The sequence below is a fragment of the Lissotriton helveticus genome, chromosome 3_1, assembly GCF_964261635.1.
Source record: "Lissotriton helveticus chromosome 3_1, aLisHel1.1, whole genome shotgun sequence".
NCBI classification, from domain to species: Eukaryota; Metazoa; Chordata; class Amphibia; order Caudata; family Salamandridae; genus Lissotriton; species Lissotriton helveticus.
This window is the reverse complement of record NC_136061.1, coordinates 1,959,840,489-1,959,863,098: the sequence shown is the minus strand read 5'-3', so window position 1 is coordinate 1,959,863,098 and position 22,610 is coordinate 1,959,840,489. Positions and strand designations below refer to the sequence as shown.

The 22,610-nt window shown below is 44.2% G+C and overlaps 1 protein-coding gene across 3 annotated transcripts in view; it reads right to left on the bottom strand.

Annotated features, from left to right (window-relative positions):
* Nucleotides 1–12,550: 12,550 nt before the first annotated feature.
* Nucleotides 12,551–22,610, bottom strand: part of PIAS1 (protein inhibitor of activated STAT 1) — a 906,486-nt gene continuing 896,426 nt past the window's right edge. For all 3 annotated transcript variants that reach the window (XM_078683057.1, XM_078683058.1, XM_078683060.1), the window contains exon 14: nt 12,551–19,097. In XM_078683057.1, the coding sequence (XP_078539183.1) occupies nt 18,801–19,097 (297 nt within the window). In that variant the 3' untranslated portion in view covers nt 12,551–18,800. The remainder of the gene's footprint in view (nt 19,098–22,610) is intronic.

Genomic DNA, 22,610 nt, shown 5'->3' with positions numbered 1-22,610 from the left:
CAAACTACAGATGTGGGGCAAAAGGGGCCATTACCCACCCATCCCCAAATGATCAATGCAGGCAGTGGTAACTTCTGGGATGGGAATCTCAGTCTCCTTACAAGTTGGATCCTGAGTATCCAATAAAAAATTAGGAAAAGTCAGGGTTATTGGCAATTCTGACTGATCTACACCTGGATTTCTCATTTTGGCCTAGACTTCGAACAGGGATTTTTAGATGCACAGTAGCTGAAGTCTCCAGGTGAAAGTAAGTATTGCTTAATGATGATCAGACTGATTACTGCTGATAGAGACCCCATCATAGGGAAGTGAGCCCTCATAATGAGGGTGGTAGTGAGTTTGAGCAGTGGTGGCTGAATCAGCAAAAACAGTCCCAAAATCAAAGTCTTTGAAATGCCCAACACTTCTAAAAATGAACAGTGGCTCCACCAAAGGTAATATATTCCTGGGTTCCAAGCCCTAGTCCCCAGAGTTGCAGAGTGGTAGTTTCCGGTTAACAAGGTGAGTAGGTTTGCATTGGCTATTGATCAAGGAACCAGACAAAATTCAATGAGACAAGGAGTAGTTTCTTTCCTGTAACTCCAGCTCTGTTGTAGGAGTATCTGTTATAGTCATAATCTGTGAATAGTCCCGCCCATGTGCGTGGACCCCGGAGCAATCAAAATAGTCTCTGAAGTTGTCCTCTTCTGCAGTCCTGCATAGACACTAAAGAGAAAATCAAACACCAATAATGCAGCCTGCAATTAACAAGGCTACACTGGCCAGCACTTCATCTTGAAGTGAAAAGGATAGCCAAATAATAATAAAATGTACACATGTTGCCAAGTTTCACACACAGAAATTCCCCTTCACAAAAATCCTTTATCATGATAGAGAGGAAGGGTTGGACAGACAAGCCCCCATAGGCTGCCATTATGTGTCTGGAAAAGGGATACCATGCCTTTAAGGAACCCTCCAAAGACCCTCGGTATTCCATGATGCACAGCCAAAGGCAAGTTACTTTCAGTTTCTTTTGAAGGTGTATAAAGCCAGGCCTGTATTATTCAGGATATCATTGTTTCATCCACCGGGGAGGAGGGTGGGTCGCTTATGACTATAACAGAGATACCCCTACTACAGAACTGGAGTTACAGGAAATAAACTACTCCTTCTGTAGTAGGAGATCTCTCTGTATAGTCCTAATCTGTGAATAGAATGGAAAGCCCATCCCAACAAACCAACCCAGCGGTGGAAGAAACAGACAAAATCACTACAGTGCAAATAAATTCCTCAGCGAAGCCTGCTCAACCTGAGCATCTGCTCTGGCGTCAGAGTCCAGACAGTAATGCTTAGCAAAGGTATGGACGGACTTCCACATGGCAGCTCTACATATATCTGCAATGGGAACATTACACAGAAAAGCTGCTGTACCAGCTTTGCCTCTGGTTGAGTGAGCCTTAGGCTTGCCCCCCAGAGTCTTGTTATCCTTCTGGTAACATAGTTGGATACAGGACACAATCCATCTAGAGATGGACTGTTTAGAGTTGGCAAGACCAGTCCTGACAGATCCATAATTAACAAATAACTGATCCGATCTACGAATCTCCTTGGTATTGTCTAAGTAGAATTTGAACACCCTTCTCACATCAAGAGAATGAAGGGACCTCTCCGCCGGAGAGGAAGGATGTTGAAAAAACTTTGGTAAAGTGATTGTTTGGTTCACATGAAAATCAGAGATCACCTTAGGGAGAAACTTTGGGTGAGTTCTCATGACAACCTTAGATGCATGGAACACAGTATAGGGCTCTTGGCAACACAGGACCTGGATCTCACTCACACTGCGAGTCGATGTTATAGCGACAAGGAAAGCTGCCTTCCAGGATAGGTGCTGCAGAGAAGCCTTATGAATAGGCTCAAAAGGCTCCTTCATCAATCTAGATAGCACCGCATTCAGCTTCCACGGAGGCGAAGGCTGCCTAACCGGGGGAAACACATTCAAACCTTCTAAAAAATCTTTGATGACAGGGATTTGGAAAAAGGAAATTTGTGAACGGCATTTCCTATACGCAGTCAAAGCTGCGAGGTGAACCTTAATAGATTGAAAATTAAGGCCAGATTGAGCCAAATGCAGCAAGTATGGCAGAATGACATCCTCCTTGCAGGTCGTAGGATCAGCATTCTTGGAAGTGCACCAAATGCAGAATCTCTGCCACTTGTAGGCGTAGGAAGTCCTTGTAGACGGTCACTTTGCCTCTTAGGATCTCCATGCAGTTCTGAGACAGGTTTAAATGTCCATATTGCACTAGCTCAGGAGCCATGCTGCCAAATTCAACGACGAGAGGTTGGGGTGCACCATCTGCCCTCCGAACTTCGTGAGAAGGTCCGGCCGACACAGAAGTCGAAGATGTGGCCGGAGAGACCGGTGAAGGAGGTCGGTGATCCAAGACTGCCGAGGCCATTCCGGAGCAATGAGGATCATCCTGGCCCTGGATTGGGACAGCTTGATTAGCACTGCTGGGATCAGGGGAATTGGTGGAAAAGCGTACAGAAAGCTGTTCAACCAATTGATCCACAGTGCATTCCCCAGCGTCCCTGGTTGGTAAAACCTGGAGGCGAAGTCTCGGCATTTGCTGTTTTCTGCGGTGGCAAACAGATCGATTTCTGCAGTGCCCCACCTTGAGAAGATGTCTCTTAATACCTAGTTGTTTAAGACCCATTCGTGGTTTTCTTGAATGAGCCTGCGGAGCGCGTCTGCTGAGCATTCTGCACACCTGGCAGACGTGTCGCCGTTATCGTCACCCTCCTGGCCAACAGCCAGATCCAGACCGCTTGCACTTCCTGAGACAGTGTGCGCGATCTTGAGCCCCCCTGCTTGTTGAGGTAATACATGGTTGTCATGTTGTCCCTCTGTACAAGCAGGGAACTGGTCCGAAAGGATGGGTGGAAGGCCTTCAGCGATAGATGAACAGCTCTGAGTTCCAGAAAATTGATGTGATACGTGGATTCTGTCTGAGATCACGTGCCCTGTATCTGAAGACAGTCCGAATGCGCTCCCCAGTCCTGGGGAGATGCATCTGTTACAATGGTCGGAGTTGGTATCTCCTTGTGGAACGGAATCTCTTTGAGGAGATTCACCGGTGCACACCACCACTTCAGGCATTGTAGAGCGTGCTGAGACCGACGTATCCTGTCCTCCCAGCCCCCATGTCTCTGGTCCCACTGATACTCCAGACATTCCTGCAGCGGCCTCATGTAGAAGCGTGCATGTGGAGTGAGAAAAATACACAAGGCCATCGACCCCAGGAGAGAGGATTGGAACGGCCATGAGAGCCTGAGCCTTCCGATCGATAAGCGTCGCTTCTCCGAAGGACACACGCTTGCCTTTAGAGTATCGATGGAGGCTCCTAAGTACTGCAGACACTGAACAGGAGTCGGGACAGATATGTTGATGTGCAGACCCAATTGGTTCAACAGAACAGCCGGCCTGTTGAAATGTAGTTGCGCTTGAACGTGGATGCTTTGATCAGACAGTCGTCCAGGTACGGATAAACAAACACCTTGTTCTTTCTCAGGTGCGCTGCAATCACGGCCATGCATTTTGAAAAAGTCCTGGGTGCAGACTTTAAGCCGAACGGAAGAACTGTGTACTGATAGTGGTTGGTGCCGACTAGGAACCGCAGGAACTTCCGATGCTTCTTTACAATAGGGACATGGAAGTACGCGTCCTTCAGATCTATGGCGCAAAGCCAGTCTCCTTGATGCAGCTGCGGATAAATCTGATGCAGGAACAGAATACTAAACTTCTCTCTGCAAATCCTTTTGTTTGCTTGTCGCAAATCCAGAATGGGCCTGAACTCATTATTGTCCTTTTTGTGCACAAGAACCTGGAGTATAGACCCTTTCCCCTTTGAGACTGAGGAACAGGTTCTATCGCCCTTTTTCTTAACAGGGTATCGGCCTCCGCTTGGAGTTCGTGTAGCAGGTATTGTGAGCGAACAGGTGGAATAGCTGGAGGAGGGCTGACAACGCAGACTGTATCCTTTGCAAACAATATTCAGCACCCACTTGTCCAGAGTTATTTTTCTTCACTCTGCCAAGTAGTTCTAAATGTTTCTCCCCACCGGAGTGGGTAACAGAAGAGGGGGGAAGTAATCCCTCAGGGCTTAGACCCAGCCGGGCCTTTGGTCCCTGATGTGGACTGTTGATTGCCTCTGCCGCCTCTGAAGGGCTGTCGCTGAAACTGCTGCTGCTGTCCAGCCTGACAACCCTGCCCACGCTGGAAACGCTGAGAATAGCGTTGTTGGTATGGACAGAAAGTCTTGCGCTGTTCTTTAGGCCTCTCCAAGCCTACAGCCTTGAGCGTTCAACTTCTGCCTTCATGCGAGCCATTTTCTCATCTGGATGGGCACCGAAGAGCGTGGAACCCAAAAAGGACAGGTTAGCAATCCGTTGTTGTGCCTCTGGTTTCAAGGAGGTAAGCTGCAACCAGGATTGGCGCCTCAGAGTCACCCCGTGACAGTATCCATGGGCTGCCATGAGCGAGGTATCCGCAGCAGCACCGATCTGATTTGATACCATCATGCCCTCACTCAGAACCTCTTGAAAGTCCTCTCGCTTGTCCCTAGGGAGGAGTTCAACGAACTGCTGGAGAGACTCCCATAAGGAGCAGTCATATCGGCCCAAGAGAGCAGTCGAGCTTGCTGCCTTCATGGAAGTGGCTGCCGTGCTGCAGACCTTCCTTTCCGTCGAATCTAGTCTGCGGCTTTCTTTGTCCGGTGGAACAGTGGACGATGGAGCCATAGAGTGCTGTTTCTTAGCTGCCCCCACTATTACCGAATCCGGTGGAGGATCCGTTCAAAGGAACGCAGGGTCCGAGTCCGGGGTCCTGTACTTCTTTTGAAGTAGCAATGGAGCCGGCTTCACAGAGGCAGGCGTCAGAAACAGTTCCATAGCCGGTTCCTTCATACCAGGCACTAACGGAAGTCGAGACAGTTTCCGTTGCAGCGTCTCGAAGATTACGGAGGTGGAAGGGGCAGGCACAGCCAGTGCGATCCCCAGTTTCGCCGCTCCTCGCAACAGCACATCCTGAAACGTGGCGATGTCATCGACTGGTGAAACCCTCGTTGGTGGAGAGTCTGACATGGTCGGCGAATATCTACCACGACTAGAGGAATCTGTGTACCTGGACCGCGACCTGTCGTGGCGGTGACGATGTCGAGATCTGGGCGAGGATCTGTGCCAGCTGCGAGAGTGATGTCTCGTACAAGAGCGAGATCTCTGCCTTTTAGGCACAGCTGGAATCACCGGCACAGGCTGAGGTTGAGGCGGTGGTGGCGCTGGTGCCAAAGGCAGAGGAGGCGGTGGCGGGGAGGAGGTTTAGGAAGAGGAGGAGGAAGAGGAGGAGGCCGTGGAGGTGACAGACTAGGGACCACAGGTTGTGCTTTCTCTGCAGACCTAGATGGTGAATAGGTCCTGGAGTAGTCCGGTCCAAGGTACGAATCACACTTCTCCTCTTGCGGGCTGGCCTTGAGGAAGGCGCTCCTGATGACGAACGCCGGTGCCGCCGTGATAGAGGACTGTCAGAAGTGGAAATGCTGACCACCGAGGGTGACTGGCTGCTCGACGACGAGCTCCTTCTAGACGTCTACTTCCTCCCTCTCGACGTCAACTTCCTCCCTCGCTACGTCAACTTCCTCCCTCGCTACGTCAACTTCCTCCCTCTCGACGTCAACTTCCTCCCTCTCGACGCCAACCCTCTCCCTCTCGACGTCAACTTCTTCCCTCTCGACGTCAACTTCTTCCCTCTCGACGTCAACTTCTTCCCTCTCGACGTCAACTTCTTCCCTCTCGACGTCTACTTGCTCCTGTACGGCGATGATTGCCTTCGACTGCGATCTGCGCATTGACGGTGAACGGCGGTGGCGCCTCGACAGCGAGCGCGGGTGTCTTCGGGACTAAGACCGACGACTATGATGTGTCGACGTCGTCAGCGATATCCTTGACGTCGAACCCATCAGAGGTCTCGATGTCCTTCCCCTCGACGCTGAAGTCTCTTAGACCCAGAGCCCTGTGTCGACAGGGAGCATATCGACGTCATACCTTTCGACGCCGACAACGTAGCCATCTACGTCAACCGGGACCGTTGCTGTTTCTGGGCCTTCTTGTGACTGGGGAGCCCCCCAAAGGCCGAAGCATGGGTAGTGGAAATTGAAAGAGTCCACGCCCAGAGGTCCCACCTGTATCCTGATGTCTCCTCTGCTCCAGGCCTTGAAGCCGGATCTTCTCCCTTTCACGCAGGGTCCCCCTGGAGAAAGATTTGCAGATGGAACATGCGAAGATGGAAGACAGAGTATGCAAACCCAGCGTGAGTCTGATTTGGACTTCTTCCGGCCACACACAGGGCACTTGTCAAATAAGGCTGGCATTTTGACAAGAAATGGGTGGCTTAGCTGCTCAAAAAAGACAACAAATGGAAGAGAAAGGCCCCAGACATCGAATGAAACACAAACTTTCAAAAAAGCTCCAAAAATTGAAGAAATACCAATATAGGTAGAGCTCAATGCTCCAGGGTCCTGCTAGCAGGAGCTGGAAAAAAGAACTGAAAGTAACTTGCCTTTGGCTGTGCATCATGGGAGACAGAGGGTCTCTGGAGGGTTCCTTAAAGGCACGGTATCCCTTTTCCAGACACATAATGACAGCCTATGGAGCTTGTCTGTCCAACCCTTCCTCTCTATCATGACACAGGATTTTTGTGAAGGGGAGTTTCTCTATGTGTGAAACTTAGCAAAATGTGTAAATTTTAAGGTTTGGTTATCCTTTTCACTTCAAGATGAAGGGCTGGCCAGTGTAGCCTTGTTAATTGCAGGCTGCATTATTTGTCTTTGATTTTCTCTAAAGTGTCTATGCAGGACTGCAGAAGAGGACAACTTCAGAGAATATTTTGATTGCTCCAGGGTCCACGCACATGGGCGGGACTATTCACAGATTATGAATATACACAGAGATCCCCTACTACAGAAAGGAGGATGTCAAACTGGTCCAATAGCCACCAACACAATTGCATAGGTTTGTGATGCTGGTATTGAGATGGCACACAAAGTCCTTCTTCTGGAAATTCCAAACTTTTAGGCAAGATCCTTGAAATTGGCTAGTCACATCAGATTTGTGTAGTTGATAGAGCGTTCAGTGGACCAGTTGCAACAACTGAACCCACCACATAACCATTTGGGCCGGAGATCCCAGATATAGGCCAAAGGTCCAACCATGACTTCAACAGCAATGTTTCTTGAACCGTAATAGTTGTATTTATGGTTTAACTGTTCTAGAATCAGGGTGATCAGACAGAGACCACCCAACACCAACCCTATGCAACCATACCATTAAGAAAACAAGCATTGGCATAGCCAGTAGGTCTAACTTTTGGTACCTTATAAGTATTTAGTCATGCAGCATAATATCCTTGGTGCAACAACATCAACTGTTGAGTGGCTAAACACTTATAAGGTCCCAAAGGCGAGACCTATTAGCTATGCCAATGCTTGTTATAAGTTTTGTGTGCTCAACCACTGCAGAGAGCGATGGGTGCTACCGTCTACTAACACTAGATCTGTTAATTGATCCTGTGACTGATTCCACTGAAGTGCTAAGCATTCTGGAAGGGGACACATGTAATTTTGCATGAGGCACTATTGCAATGCATGTTGTCATCATTCCTAGCAGTTACATGAAAGTCCTGACTGCTAGGAATTGGTTGGTCTGAAACTGTAGTAACAGGCTAGAGCTGTGTGAGTGTTTAGAGTTGCTCCCAGACAAGACTGCATTTGTGAAGGCTAAAACGAGACTTTTGCCGATTGACCATAAAACAGTTGGTGAGTCTGTGTGTGGCGTGAACACTTTTGGTGTGTGCTGGCTTTGACGGGCCAATCGTCTAGGTATGGGAAGACATGAATCTGTTGTCTTCTGAGATGAGCTGCCAATACAATACTGCTAGACAATTTGTGAACACTCTGGGAGGAGTAGTTACTCCGAGTGGGAGTACTTTGAACTGATAGTGTTTTCCTGCAATCACAAATCTGACATATTTGCGATCTGCTGGGTGAACCGGAATGTGAAAGTATGAGTCTTTTAAGTCTAGTGTGGACATAAAATCGCCTTGCTGTATAAGTGGAAGCACTTGTTGAAGCGTAACCATATGGAAGTGTTTTAACAGTCTGTACATGTTTAACATTCTTGGGTCCTACCTTGGTCTTAAGGAGCCGTCCTTTTTGGGTATAAATACTTTGGAATCAAAAAGTAGAGAGTAAACCCCTGAACCTTGGTACTGTAATTGAACTGATTCTATGGCTCCTTTTGTTAAGAGATTGTATCTCTTGTTTAAGGAGCTGTAGGTGCACTGACAAGAATTTGTGAGAGCGAGGTGGAATATTGGGAAGATTTCTGGTGAGCTCCAGGCAATAACCATGTTGGATAATGTGAAGTACCGATTTGTCTGTGGTTATTGTTTGCCAAATGGGGGGAAATTGTTGAAGTCTTCCCCCAACATGTGTTAAATGATTGGGGAGAAATGTAGGCAAGTCATTGCTTACTGGGGGGAAGGGGAGTTACGTGTTGGGTGTGCTTTTACGCATAAACAAAGAGATTCTATCAATGTGTAGTGAATTTTTAGTTTTTAACTTTTGGTGAATATCTAATACGTGAGTTACGAACTAGGCTCTCTCTTGGAGTGACAAGACGAGGGCACTATGTGCTTTTAAAATACCCCTCACACACTAAGAATCCCTTAGTGTCATGCTTCATCATTGGGGTCTTCCCGTCCCTCTACGGGGCGGGGCGTGCTACAACCTACGGACTACGCGGGAGCACTGATTTGTTGTGACAAAGGCTATGTGTTAGTGCAGTGTAAGTGTGATCAGTGAAGTGTAGGGACCTAACTCAGTGAGTGCAAGATAAAAAGTAAAAATTCCCTGGCAAGTAGAAAATATATATTTTATTAACTTCTCTGGCTGGGAACATAGAAAAAGGGGTTTGTGAGGTAGGGCCATTAGCTCACTACCTGGTCGACATGTTTCATAAGCAGTCCCCTACTGCTTATTCATCAGGACCTCTAGTGGTCTCTACAAATTAGTACTCAGTTCTAAAGTAGTATGCCTATTGTCCTACAAACTGGTAGCAAAAATCGGCCACCTGTTTGAGCTTCTGGGCATGAGTTGGCCCTTAGTGAAGCGTGAAAAATAATGACCTATTTTGGTCTCTGTAGAGGAAAAGGGGAAAGAAAAATGCAGGACATATTGTCAAAATGGTTATCACATTCTTGTTAGAAGACACTGTATTCTATCAAGGTTCACATTTGCCAATGGGTGACCTCGTTTGTCTGGAGCGTTGAAGTCATGCTTCTCAGAGAGGGAGGGGGCAGTATTGTGCTCCTATTTACTCGTTGGCAGACAAAATAGTCTGACGAGTAACATTGGCCACACGTATATGTGGACAAGTTCAATCTCACGAAATACACACACACTCAACTCAATAGTATACCCCTACCTTTGAAATTGTTTCCTCTGTACCCTCCTCTATAGAAACCTCTAGAGGGAGAGAGTTGTGTTTTTGATTTGTAGGAGGAAGCAGTAGGGTCTGATGATGTACTGTTGGACCCTCTGCTATACAATGTGTAGCATAAGGAGCCTCTGTTTGATGGGGACTAAAGTGCTCCCATAGACTTTGCCACGTCTGTCTTTTTAATTTTTTCTAGGAATCATCTACTTGAGGCCCAAAAATATGTTTATTAAAAGGAGTATTCAAAATAGACTGCTGAACCTCCGGTTTAAAACCTGAAATTCTAAGCCATGAATGTTGTTGTAGGAGAATGCTGGTGTTAATTCCCCTTGCTGTTGTGTCAGCAGCATTTAAAGCACACCTAATGGAGGAATTCGAAAGGAGCTTGCCTTCTTGTACTAATTCCTGTACTTTTGTCTTATGCTTCTCTGGGAGATATTGAAGTAGATCTTCCATCTCATCCCAGTGGGCTCTTTCATATCTAGCTAATAGGCCCTGCATGTTGGCAATACGCCAGTGGTTAGCAGATTGAGTAGTTACTCTTACTGAATGAATCTATCAATTTAGACTGTCTGGGGAGGTGCATTAGCAGAGGTCTGTGAATTTGCTCTCTTACGAGCATTAGAGACTACTAGTGAGTCTAAGGTCAACTGTCCTTTAATAAAAATAGGATCAGATGGTGGTTTGTATTTGTTTTCAACCCTAGGTGTTGAAATACGGGCACAAACTGTGCCCTTAAAGATCAGCATGTCTCATCATGCCTTTTAACATAGGTCGACTCTGACTTGTCCTATGTGTAGAACCTAGTGTTTCAAATAAAAAGTCTTTTTCTAGAGACGCTTTGTGTAATGTAACTACATGGTAAGCTGCTGCTCTTGAAATGAGCTCTTGATAAGCCACATTATCATCTGGAGGAGATGGCTTTACAGGATATAAATCAGGATCATTATCAATAGGTGGGTCAATATTCTAGTCATCCCATGGGTCTGCTGGTAAATGAGTATTGTCCTCATCATCATCCCCTATATGAGGATGTGTAGGTGGAGACCCCTGAGGTGTTATGCGTAAATAATCTGACCCTTGCAATTGTGGTAGTGATGAAGATGGTGGAGGGGGATTGAGAATTAAGGTAAATAGGGCTAGTAGCCATGTCCTTTTTCTTAAGAGGAATTTTAGAACTAGTGTCCTCTGAACTAACTTTCCTTTTGGAAGGTGTTTTAGCCACAATATGTCCAGTATTTTGATTGATGGAGATTTTCTTCCGCTTGGGGTCTAGTTTTTCTTTCATAATGTCCAGGATCGGTTCCGGAGGCTTAGGAAGGTCCGGTTTTGGTGCCGAACCGGGTTTGTCCTTTTTGTCCATCGAAGAGGAAGGTTTTGTTTCCGAAAAACAACTTTTCTCGGCTCGAGTCAGAAGGCTTGATTGGTTGTTTCGGTGCCGGGCCCGAGAGCGGGGCGCCGGAAACATCGTCTTGGTGCCAAACATGGCCTGAAGGCAGAGGTGGTGAAGAAGCCTTTTGTTTGGTCGAAGAGAATTTGGGGGGTAAAGGGGCTTTAGTACTCACGTCACCCTGTCCCAGTGGAACGTTTTCAGACTCCAACTCAATTTCAAGTTTGGAATCTGATTCTGGTATAGAGAATACTGCATTCTCTTCCACTGCCGACGCTTCAACCTCTTCATGTTCGGATTCTTCTTCGAACATATCCGGAGTACGTTGGATGCTTTGTTGCTGCATTTCACTTTGTTGAGCCCGACAATCTTGTAGTCTTTTTTGATTGGAACGACAGACAAGCCTCACAATCTTCTTCATGGTGCTCTGGTGAGAGGCCCAAGTTGCAGACTTTATGCAGGTCGGTATGAGGGTACTTGGAGTGGAACAAAGGATAAAATTGAAACTGAGTCCGTTCCATCTGCAGAAGGCTGGCTAGTACAGAATGGAGTGGAAGTAAACCAACGCAGCTAAGCCCAAAGGCTGCCCACGATGTCTTCGACTGAAGATAGAGAGTTTCCGGATCAATTTGACAGACGGAGAATCGTGAAACGTGTACGATAATACAGTCAAGGGTACAGTGGATTGAGAACCGAGGGGAACCCAAAGGACGGTTTCGAACCAGAGCGCAGCAATACATGTCCGAACCAGATGGCGGAAGGAAAACAATCTAACAATGGAGTCGATGCCCATGCGCAATATCACCGATAGGAGGAGTCACCTTACCTCGTGACTGGAAAAGACTTCTTCGAAGAAAAACAACTTGCAAACATCTGGACCCAACACTAGATGGCAGGAGTATGCAAAAGAGGTATATCTTAAGCACACATGCCTCAAACATTGCTTTTTTTTTTTTTTTTAAAAAGGACTATCGGAAGGGATAACCTCAAAGTCAGTGCACAAGGAAACATCTGACAAAGCAATCAATCAAATGAAGTCTACAGAATGTATAAACGGAGTAGAGGAAAAGATAACTTTGTTATGTTGCCCGATCTTGATAGTTGGTTTGAATATAGGCAGGGAGTGAGAGATTCCAACAAAAGTCACTATGGTGTGTAGGAGAGGAGGGTGGAGTGAGTTGGGTGGGGTGAGTCGGAGGGGAGGGAGAGACAAATCGGCATGGATCACAGTTCTCAGAAAAGCACTTCAGTTCAGATGCATGACATCAGAGGATTTGGTCATGGAGCCTGAGAACAACAGACATACAACACACAAAAGCACCGCTTCAGTGTGTACTCGTTAGCATATAAGGATGGCTGTTCACACAAGTTGTCTGGCAAATCATACAGAAACAGGATTCCAGTACGCAGTAAGGAGGCAAATACAGCTACAGTTATTAGTTTTGCTTCACAGTGTGACATGGAGAGGGTATGTCTGTGGGAAATCATTTGCTGCAGTCAGAGGTTAGGGGGCAGGGGCATGGTGTAGATTGGTCAGCATTTCTTTGGGTGGTTGGGGAGCGAAGAAAATGAAAGCCTGTAAAGGAGAGGAGGTTGCAAGTAATATTTCTCAAGCAACCAATGAGACAAACCTTTGCTTTTCTTTTTTATTACATCTAAAGACTCTACATAAACAGATAATAACATTCAATAGGTAAAACACTTCCAATTCATGTAATAAATATTTTCACTTGTTATTTTACAAATTGACATTTTTCTACTGTACATTTTTTTAAAAGCCAGTTTACTGGTGTGGCATGCCGCATGGAGACCTTTGAAAGGGAAGGTGAGTTAAGGCAATGAGCTTTAGACATCAGGTTTATGGACTTGGCGGTCATTGGTGGTATTCTTATATACAGTTTGTCCTTCTATAAACAGCAGCAAGATTCAGATACACCTAGGCAGTCCTTTGCGGTCACAAATCTAATGTTATAAACAAAAGCCACAACATGAATAAAGCTGAATAAAGCCACTTCTGAAGTCACTGAAAAAATTAGCTCTAAAAACCCTGAAATGTTTAATGCAAATTAAGGGCATACTTTCAGAAGGTTTGCTCCTCCATGCTGACATGGCACTGAAGCTTTTAAGTGGTACACCACTCCAGCATAACAGTGAAATTTGGCTCAGAGCAAACAGAGTAAAAACCTCATAATACTTATAAATAAATTAAAATATTTCCAGCTGTAATGTGGATTGGGGTTTAATAACTGGCTTTAGTACTGCCAATAATGCCCACAAATAAAACAGCCATGCATCCTGTGTCCACACTCAATCTATGGCAGCTCATAATAGACCACCTTGAACTTTATCACTTTGGAATAAAAAGTAAACCTGTAGTCATCTTCAGAATGGATTCCAATTGAAATGGCTACATTGCAATTCAATCCTCAGCGTTTTTTGGTTTTAAACCAAATTGTCTACTTGGTGGGAGTCAATCTGTATAAACAGGGTGGTGAAACGTTATCTAATGTTCCACCACACTGCTGAGCTCGGAATATGGGTTAGGGCATATCGAATTCCAACATCAGGGCAGAGGTCATTTTGCACAATGCCATTGAAAATAGTTATCTCTAAATATAGTGGTCAATTTCATTATGCGCCACAAAGTAACATTCACTGGGATAACTTTGCAACTTTACAAATATTTTTTTACATTTCAAAATTGTGTCTCAATAGATAATCACAAAAAAAGCGTTGCTCTGTAACTCAGCACATTACAGTCGACATGTGGCTTCAAGACCTTTTGCAGGGTGAAGGCTAATTTTCTGCCAAAATACTGAATACTTCTTCAAGGACAGGTAAGAAACTGGAGTAAGAAAAAAGTGCTTCCATTGACGACGACAACTTTGGTTTGCTGATTATTGAATAGCTTCATAAAATCCCCTCTTAATTGAAAAGGGCTGTTAGCAAGAAATAACAATTAAAAAAAGGATTGTGCTCAACAGTTAATGTCAATGGGACGGTTAACATAACGTAGTTTAGCAATCGGGGCATTGTAACATGGGCAACCTGTGGCCGAACAGGAATATACATTACTGTGAAAACTGCACTGCACGTTGTACAGATCAAAAAACAGTGCATGGAAGGCATCATTACGCTTCCTAGTAGTGGTTTTCATACATCTGAAAGAAACACAATACCTTCAGATAAACAGGATATGGTCCTTCAGCAATGCAGCTGCCATTATCAGCATGGCAAAACTATTTCACTATGATACATGAGGGGAAGTATGAAAGACCAAAGTGAGGGTGCGTGTATAGCAAGACAGGTGAAACTTCAAACTCTGCAAAATAAAATATCTGAGTGAGAGCAGTGCTGGTTTTAGGGAAAGAAATGATCAGGCTTGAAGGCTGCCAAACATTCACTACAAGCAGCGTTTGCCTCTAGGCAGTGGTCGGTGTATTGAGCAAAATGTCACTACTGTTAAGGCAAGAAAATTCTTGCACCGACCCTCAATGAGGATGTAAACTGGTTTGTAAGTGTTGCTATACAGGTGAAAAGTCTTGCTACTTTCATAGCAAACCAGTAAATTCAACCTGCACTGGACAAGCAGGAATAAACTTTCATTTATAAACTCGACCCATATCAGTGTGTTGGTGCATAATGCAAAAACAATATTTTATCTGACCGGGATATACAAACATTCTGCAAAACTGGCTTCTGGTGTTCTAACAGACAGGATATCTGAAAACACTGCTTTCTGTTTTCATATAAAATTTGCTGAGATCAAGCAAATAATGAAAACTTAACGGTTCATGTTATGCTGATGACCTGCATGACGGAGCCAGAGTAAATATGATCACACTGGCACACCTCATTAAATGACCCGTGCACAGACACAGTGACAAACTTAGAAAATACAAATTTAACATCAAGTTCCTGCAGGATCCGTATGTGTTACTTAACAGCATATACGACCCTAGTTCTTATCAAGTATTTTAACAAAAGTTTTATACTGTACTGAGCTAGCATGCTGAATCTTTACCTACTTTGGAAGATATTAGAAGGAAAACAATGGTAGAGCTATTTTGCATGATTATATAATTTTGTTCAGGTGTAGAAACCAAGATCAGAACTCGGATTCGGGAATAAAGTTGGTTAACTTGTCCACCAGCCTCTTTCCTCCATATTATTCCATTAACTATGAGAACTAAACAAAACACCATCGTCACTAGACAAGCACCTATCAGCTGAAGAAACAGACTGTGTGGAGTTTGCATGGTGCATTGTTATGTTGGCGTGTAAGGCTCTCCTTTTGCACTGCACACACGGTGAAGCTAGAACACTGCCCTAGTGCCCAGATATGCCTCAAATATAGATAAAAGGGGACTGAAGATACCAAGAACCACAGACTCATGTTTCTTCTTTTCTTTCCAGACATCTCCTAATTGGTGCCATCTGAATGCGGCTAATTTGTCGACTTAAAGCCTCTAATGTTATGCGAATACCAGATTCATACATTTATACTTTAGGAACCCTATCAGGTTATTTCCTCATGTCTATACTTTTAGACTGGAAATGAAGAGTACAATAGGTGTTTAAATGGGCTGCAGATAAGCGGGGAGGAATCCCATGTGCAAACACTCTTGGAAGACCGTATTAGAGCGCAATCAATGCATCTAAATACAGGTTTCCACGAGGCAACAGCAAATCACGTGTAAGACAAGGGAAACATGATAAAGCTATTAGAATAAAATAAAGGAATTTTTTCTCTCCAATAGTGGAGACAGAACGACTGCCCATCTGCGAATTATATTTTAACAATCGTCTGATTAAACTCAGAATTGTTCGAAGAATTCACATTAACAATTTGCATCATAGCCATGTGGCAAAAGTTGAGTTTCTACTAGAATGCCAAAAATGCACGAAAACGAAATAACTGCAGCATTTCCTGCACTAAGTAGACTATAACTCGCAAAAGTTAACTCACCAGCAACACCCATTAAATGGCCAGTTTTTTGCCTTTACAGCTATTTAGCAAAGCTCCCTCCCAACAAATGTTTGATGCCTCCATTTCAAGCTGTTATAAGCACCGATTGCTAAATGAGAACAAGCACCAATTATACAGAGCAGTTTCGTATAGGAAAAGTGTAAGCTTTTTTGACATTGGTTCTTGCTTTATAATGCTACCTACCAACTGAAAACTTGGCTATTCGCTCAGATGAAAGGTCATATTACCTCTGACCCTGCAACAGGACTTAAAGAAAGTGATTTCAAAGTCTCAATTGCAGGTTCAGATTTTAAATAAAAAATAAATAATGAACAAGTCCTGATTCTGCAAAAAGTTTAAATAAACCCGTAAAGCTGGCAAACTAGGAAAAAGGACAAAGGATTAAATCAGATTTTTTTTCCCTTCTACGGTGAGCAATTTTCGCACCATAATGCCCTCAAATTAGTATCGGGCTTACACTGGTCATCTCATCACTAAAACTTAAAACTACACAATTTGACCAGGAAATTGAGTCCGCATTCAAATTCTTCTCTAAAGTGATTACACGGATCCCCATAAAACAAGTCATTCAATCTGTAAAGGATTGATATTGAAAAGCATTCCCTTCTGGTCAAAGTGGGAGACTAGTGAAAACACAAGACTGGCTGCTGAGATGCAACAGAATCCAATATAAAAATAGTGGTGTTTTCTGATATGTGCAGGGGTGCAGATAGCATTAGTGTGGTGGCACAGGATTCAGGTGTAAGGGACCTCCTGGAAGCCAATAATGTCTTTCACTATCTATTCGGGGGCAGATGGGCCAGTTTTCCTTGCTTGCATTAGGACACCCAGCACCATTGTTACACCACTAGAAGTGTTTCGAATAAAGGTAGTGCGTTCGAGTGGGCAATGTTTTCTGGATTATACATTTAGAATTGCAGCTGGCCAAGTGGCCGTCATTTATCTGTGCCTTCCCCCATTTGAACATTTTTCAGACACATCGAAAAAATGTTTTGCCCGCTTAAAAAATTTACATAAAAAGGTGAATAGAAGAAGTCCACATCAGACCCAAAGATCCATTACTGGGATAGTTTGAGGAATTTCAAATCCTATCATTCTCTGGAGTGTCATGGGAAAGGCTGCGACATGTTGTAACGTATTTTGACCAGACTAAAATCTACCAGTGAGATTATTCGAAGGAGTAGGCATAACAAAAGAGAAAGGATATAATCATGTACTTAAAGTATTTGGGAAAGACTAGGTGTACCATTCCTGATTTGTAGAAAATTATATTTTCTAACGTTGCATTGGGGACAATCATGACTATTAATAGGGAAAAACTCTTATTCAGAGACCCATGGAGGAGGAGGACAAGTATTTAAGAGTTTATTCCATAACCCTTGGGTAGATGAACAATCATTTAGAGACTACAGTCCTCATCTAGTCGTAATGAAAGTCAGATGCCAATGAAGGAAGTTAGAAGGCAGGTAAGGACGAACCTCTGTTTTGTCATAATTGGCAGAATGCCTTACATCTATGTATTTGATCAGCTTTATATTACAAGCTGCTCAGAAAAGGTATTTCACAGTTTAGATGGCTGTGCATTAAATTACCAGGAGGGATTTAGTGCCATTGCTAAAAAGCAGGGTGCTCGCAACATATTAACATAAAACGGATTAAAAAAAAGCCAGACTCTGAAAACCAACAACATACAAAGCGCAGACGTAACAATCATTTACCCTCTGGTGGAGCTCAACTTACAATGCCAGAAGACCGAACAATTAGTTACAAAAGGCTGTGGTTTGAAAAATGTTGATCATAAGTGGCACCAAAATGGCAAGGACTGATGGCCTCGAATAGAAAGTGAACACTCCCAATATTTTCTTTTTCAGGATACTGGTATTTAAAATGCCACCACGATATAAAGATGCTGCTGCCAATAACTGAGCAGATTCTTTACAGGGGGCCCTTACCACAAACTTACTTGCTCTGGATTTTCCAAACTGATATGATTACTTACTGTCAGTTGGAGCAACCCTTTCTAATGTCAAGACTACAGCCACTAGGACGTTTGTAGGCGTGATGTACCAATCTTGCAGAGATTGCTTCAGTCTTCTAGAAGGCCCAGCAAGCAAAATAGTTTTCTTGACCCTCACCACCGCTCTCCCCCAAAATAAAATAAAATAACCTGTTCTGCGACAGTGACTCAGTGCACTGGAATGGAAGCTAGGAGGCATTAAATACCACTGCTATCCACCAGTTGGACCCTCAACAGAAAATTGTTGAAATATGCACTTTATAGCAGGTGGAAAATAATAAAGAAATGCATTCAGGTTAGGATATATCCAAAAACAATATGAAAACATGTAAAACACAAACATGCTTGTATGGGAATTATCCACTGAAATCACAGTCAGACCCAGCAGGCAAGGAAAATAAAGAGAGGAAATTTGAGAGAGACAGACAGAAAGAGAAATCCTCTATATCATAACAGTATCCAAGGACCTGCTCCTGAAAAAAAATCCTACCAGCAGAACGAACTTCATTCTGCGTTTACTGAAAATGGATTGTGAAAAGCATGTGCTGTCCAAAGTGAAGACGCTTGTTTAAGGGATCTTGAACGAAGATGAACACAGAATGCTCCAAAATAACCACTAGCAAACGCACAAGAAACAGTGTGGCAGCGGTGGTCTTTTTTTGTGTTTTTTTTTTACCAGACAAGCACAGTCTTCGGTTGGTTTATCTACAAAAGTAAAACTGAAAATATAGTTTTTTTGTTCTCTGTACAGGTCTTTTCTTTTTTGTATCATTCTTTCCTTTAAAAAACTGGAAAAAGTTTGTTGGAGGTCTGGGGGGGGGACACAATGTTTATTGTCCTATAGAGGTTATCCCTCTGGTTGTGCAGAGGAAACCTCAGTCCAAGGAGATGACATCCTGAATGTGATACATTGAAGTGGTGTCCGTGGAGCTGCGGTTAACCACCTGGTGTCCATGGCTCTCCCGCAAGCTGTTGGATGAGACTAAGCTACTATTGCTTCCACTGTTGCTGCCATTGGTAGTGGGGAGGGCAGAGTTCCCGCTGGTGTTAAGTTGGTCCAAGAACATCTGCGAAGAGGAGTAAGGAAAGAACCTTGACGTGTGAAGGAGGTCCTGGTCTTCAGAAGCTGAGGCTGCCGCTGCTGCAGCCGCCAGAAGGGATGTGTTGTAATGCTGGCAAGAAAAATGACAGTGAATTAAGCATAATTGTTTAACCTCTATATCGAAGAACACAAAACAGTAATGAAATGTCCCCGGAAATTAGCAGAAACATGCTATTGTTCTTTAATACAAGTTAGAATGTTTATATTTGTTTTAAAGAAGAACATGCTACGTATGGTCTTCCCAAAATAAGTTAGGTTCGTCAATGTGCGAAGATTTTTTATTTTTTAACATTTTAAATGGCAGATAATAATAGTATGTAAGGAGAATGTTACTTATCCTGTAAGCAGTTATTCATAGCGTGTTGTGCTGCAGATTCACATCCTATGCATACTCCTGCCATCTAGTGTTGGGGCCGGACTTAGCAAGTTGTTTTTCCTCGGACAAGTTTTATGATCAGCGTCGTGCGTGGTCTCTCCTCCCCTGCGAAGTATTGCATATGTTCAACAGCTCTTTTGTTAATGTTTTTTTCCCTTTGCCATATAGGAAGTGAGGATATAGTATGCTAAGTTAGCTTTGCTGTTGTACATGCTGTATTAGTGTGTATATTTGTCACCATTTAATACCTTCAGGGGATGCGGGCAGGTAAAGGACAAGTTACTTACCTTTTGTAACGTCTTATCATGCAGAGACATGATCTAGCCCCAGATTTCTTACCTTTGAATTTCCAAGGTGTCCGAAAGGATCTGGAAGATTTCTTGGAGCAATACCCCTGAGCACTGGTAGATGGAGTCTGTCTGCTCCACATGACGTCATCTGCGCCGTAGTGATGTCCGCGAGAAGTGTGGCTCAATGGTTAGAGCGGTAGACCCTGATGCAGAGGTCTAGCCCGGGACCAGGGTTCAATTCCCCGCCTCGGCGGGTCTTGGGCTCAAAATTCCACGGACCTGATAATTCTCGCCTCGGTGCCTATTCCAATCATGGAGTTTCACTCTGCAACTCTGGGCAATAGCTTGCTTAATCTCCACAACGGCCCCCACAACGCTAATGATGCCTGGCCTCCACCTTGGGGGTGCCCAGGAGTGGACACCTCACAGGGAAAGCCAGGATGTGTTCCACAGCGGTATTCGTACAAGCGCCTTGAGACCCTTGCGGGTGAGTAGTGCGCTGTACAAGTATCAATTTACATTTTACCTACATAGGCACCAGTTCTGCACGCTGACGTCAGATACTTTTCACAACTATAGCACAATGACAGAATGTCCCAGAGTGTTCTAAAGAACAACTAGAACGCTAACAGTCTTACTTATGACAAAAGTATGGCACACCTGAAGTCATCTTGATTGGAATAAAGTGGTAACACTTAATACATTTAATTTGAAAAGGAACAACATGAGGGGTTTCATTTTGCCATAGAAATTTTATATATATATATATTCACTGAAAAAACCATAGGTTACACACCAGTTATAGTTAGGAATTAGCATTTAAAAAACCTTTGAAATTCACTGAAAAAACCATAGGTTTCACACCAGTTATAGTTAGCTGGAAATTTTACTCGCTTAAAACCATTGAAATTCCCACGTTATAGTTAGTTGGACTCACTATAACTTGGACGTCTGCAATGCACTGCTGATGACGTCACATATTACATCACTCATGTATATATTTAAATATTTAAACATTACTCGCTAATATATGTATTCACTAAGATACACTTAATAAGCCAGTTAACCAATCAATTTTTTTTTTAAAACACTGAAAAAACCATAGGTTTTAGGCCTTATATAGTTAGGAATTAGCATTTAAAAAACCTTTGAAATTCACTGAAAAAGCCATAGGTTTCAGGCCTTATATAGTTAGGAATCAGCATTTAAAAAACCTTTGAAATTCACTGAGAAAACCATGGGTTTCGGGCCTTATATAGTTGGGAATTGGCATTTGGAAGGGCCTTTGGGGTTCACTGAGAGAACCGTGGGTTTCGGGAGTTGTATAGTTAGGAATTAGTTTTTGGGGAACCTTTGAAGTTCACTCGGAAAACTGTGGGTTTTGGTGGTGTGGTTGGCTGGACATTTTGCTCGTGCAGGGCCAATGAAATTGGTCCTATATAGTTAGTTGTACTGACTGTTTCGCGCGCCCGCGGTCCGCTGCTGATGATGTCGCATGTTGGATCGTTCGTGGCGTGGTCGGTGGCATCGCTGGTGGCATCTCGGGTGACGTCACTGATGACATCGCTGATGACATCATCCACGTGACAATCACATACACCTTTTCATACACTATTACATTACATGTCAGCAGAGCAGGGAGGATGAGTGGGTCGGTAAAGAATCTGAGGCTAGATCTTGTCTGTACCAGATAAGGGGTTACCGAAGGTAAGTAACTTGTCCATCTGATAGAGACATATAGCCGCAGATTCCTTGCCTTTGAATACATACCCCAGCAATACCATCCCTGTAGGAGTGATTGCGGACAAGTTTAGACCAGAAAGTCCAGCAGGATAGAGTGGTATAAAAGACCTTCCCCGTGAACAGGCAATAGTGCTTGGTAAATGTGTGCAGGGATGCTCACGCTCCTGCCTGATAAATGTCCAGGACTGAAACTCCATGTTGCAAAGCCATGATCGCAGCCTTCGCTCCGGTGAAACGAGCTTGTAAGCCTTCAGCAGACCACTTCTTCACCAGAGCATAGCAAATTTTGATGCAGAGGATGAGCCATCGTGAGAGAGTCCTCCTGCACAGCATGACCTTGCTTTGCTCCCAAGTACCCCACAAAGAGTTGATCGTCCACCGGAATTATTTAGTGATGTCAAGGAAGAACGACAACGCTCTTTTTGGAGCCAGATGATGGAGTCACCCCTCATTTTTTAGAGGGATGCGGAGGGGCGTAGAAAGTGGACAAGGTGATAGATTGCCCCTCATGGAAGGGTGTTGCCACTTTCAGTACGAAAGAGGCCCTCATGCGAAGCACCAATTTGTCAGGGAATATCAAGTAAGGAGGCTTGGATGACAAAGCCTGCAATTCGCGAACCCACCTGGCAGATGAGATTGCCAATAGAAAGGCTGCCTTGATGGTAAGTAGTCAAATGGGGCAGTTGTGCAAAGGTTCAAATGGAGCTCACAGTAGGAAGGTGAGAATCAAATTAAGGTACCCATGAGGCATCATGAAAGGGGAAGGTGGAACATATTTACAAGGCCTTCTATTTACAATGCAAGATTTAAATGAAGAGGGTTGGTCTGGCAGTCGTAGAAAGGAAGACAGGGCAGAAAGGTACCCTTAAAGAGTGCCCAGAGAACTGCTGGGCAAGGTTAAAATAAAATATCAGGTAGGGAAGCAGAAAGAGGGTCAATAGATTTTTCTGTACAATATACTACAGACCTGTTCCCTCACAGGTGCATACCAACTTGGTAGAGGGAAGCCTGGCAGCCAAAATAATATTACAAACTTCGGAAGGAAAGTCGAATGTAGTCAACTGTCACCGCTCAATCTCCACGCAAGAAGGCATAGAGTTGACAGGTTTGGGTCGAGGACCCTTCCCTGCTGCTGCAACAGAAGATCCTCCCAACGGGGTAGCCTAATCGTAGG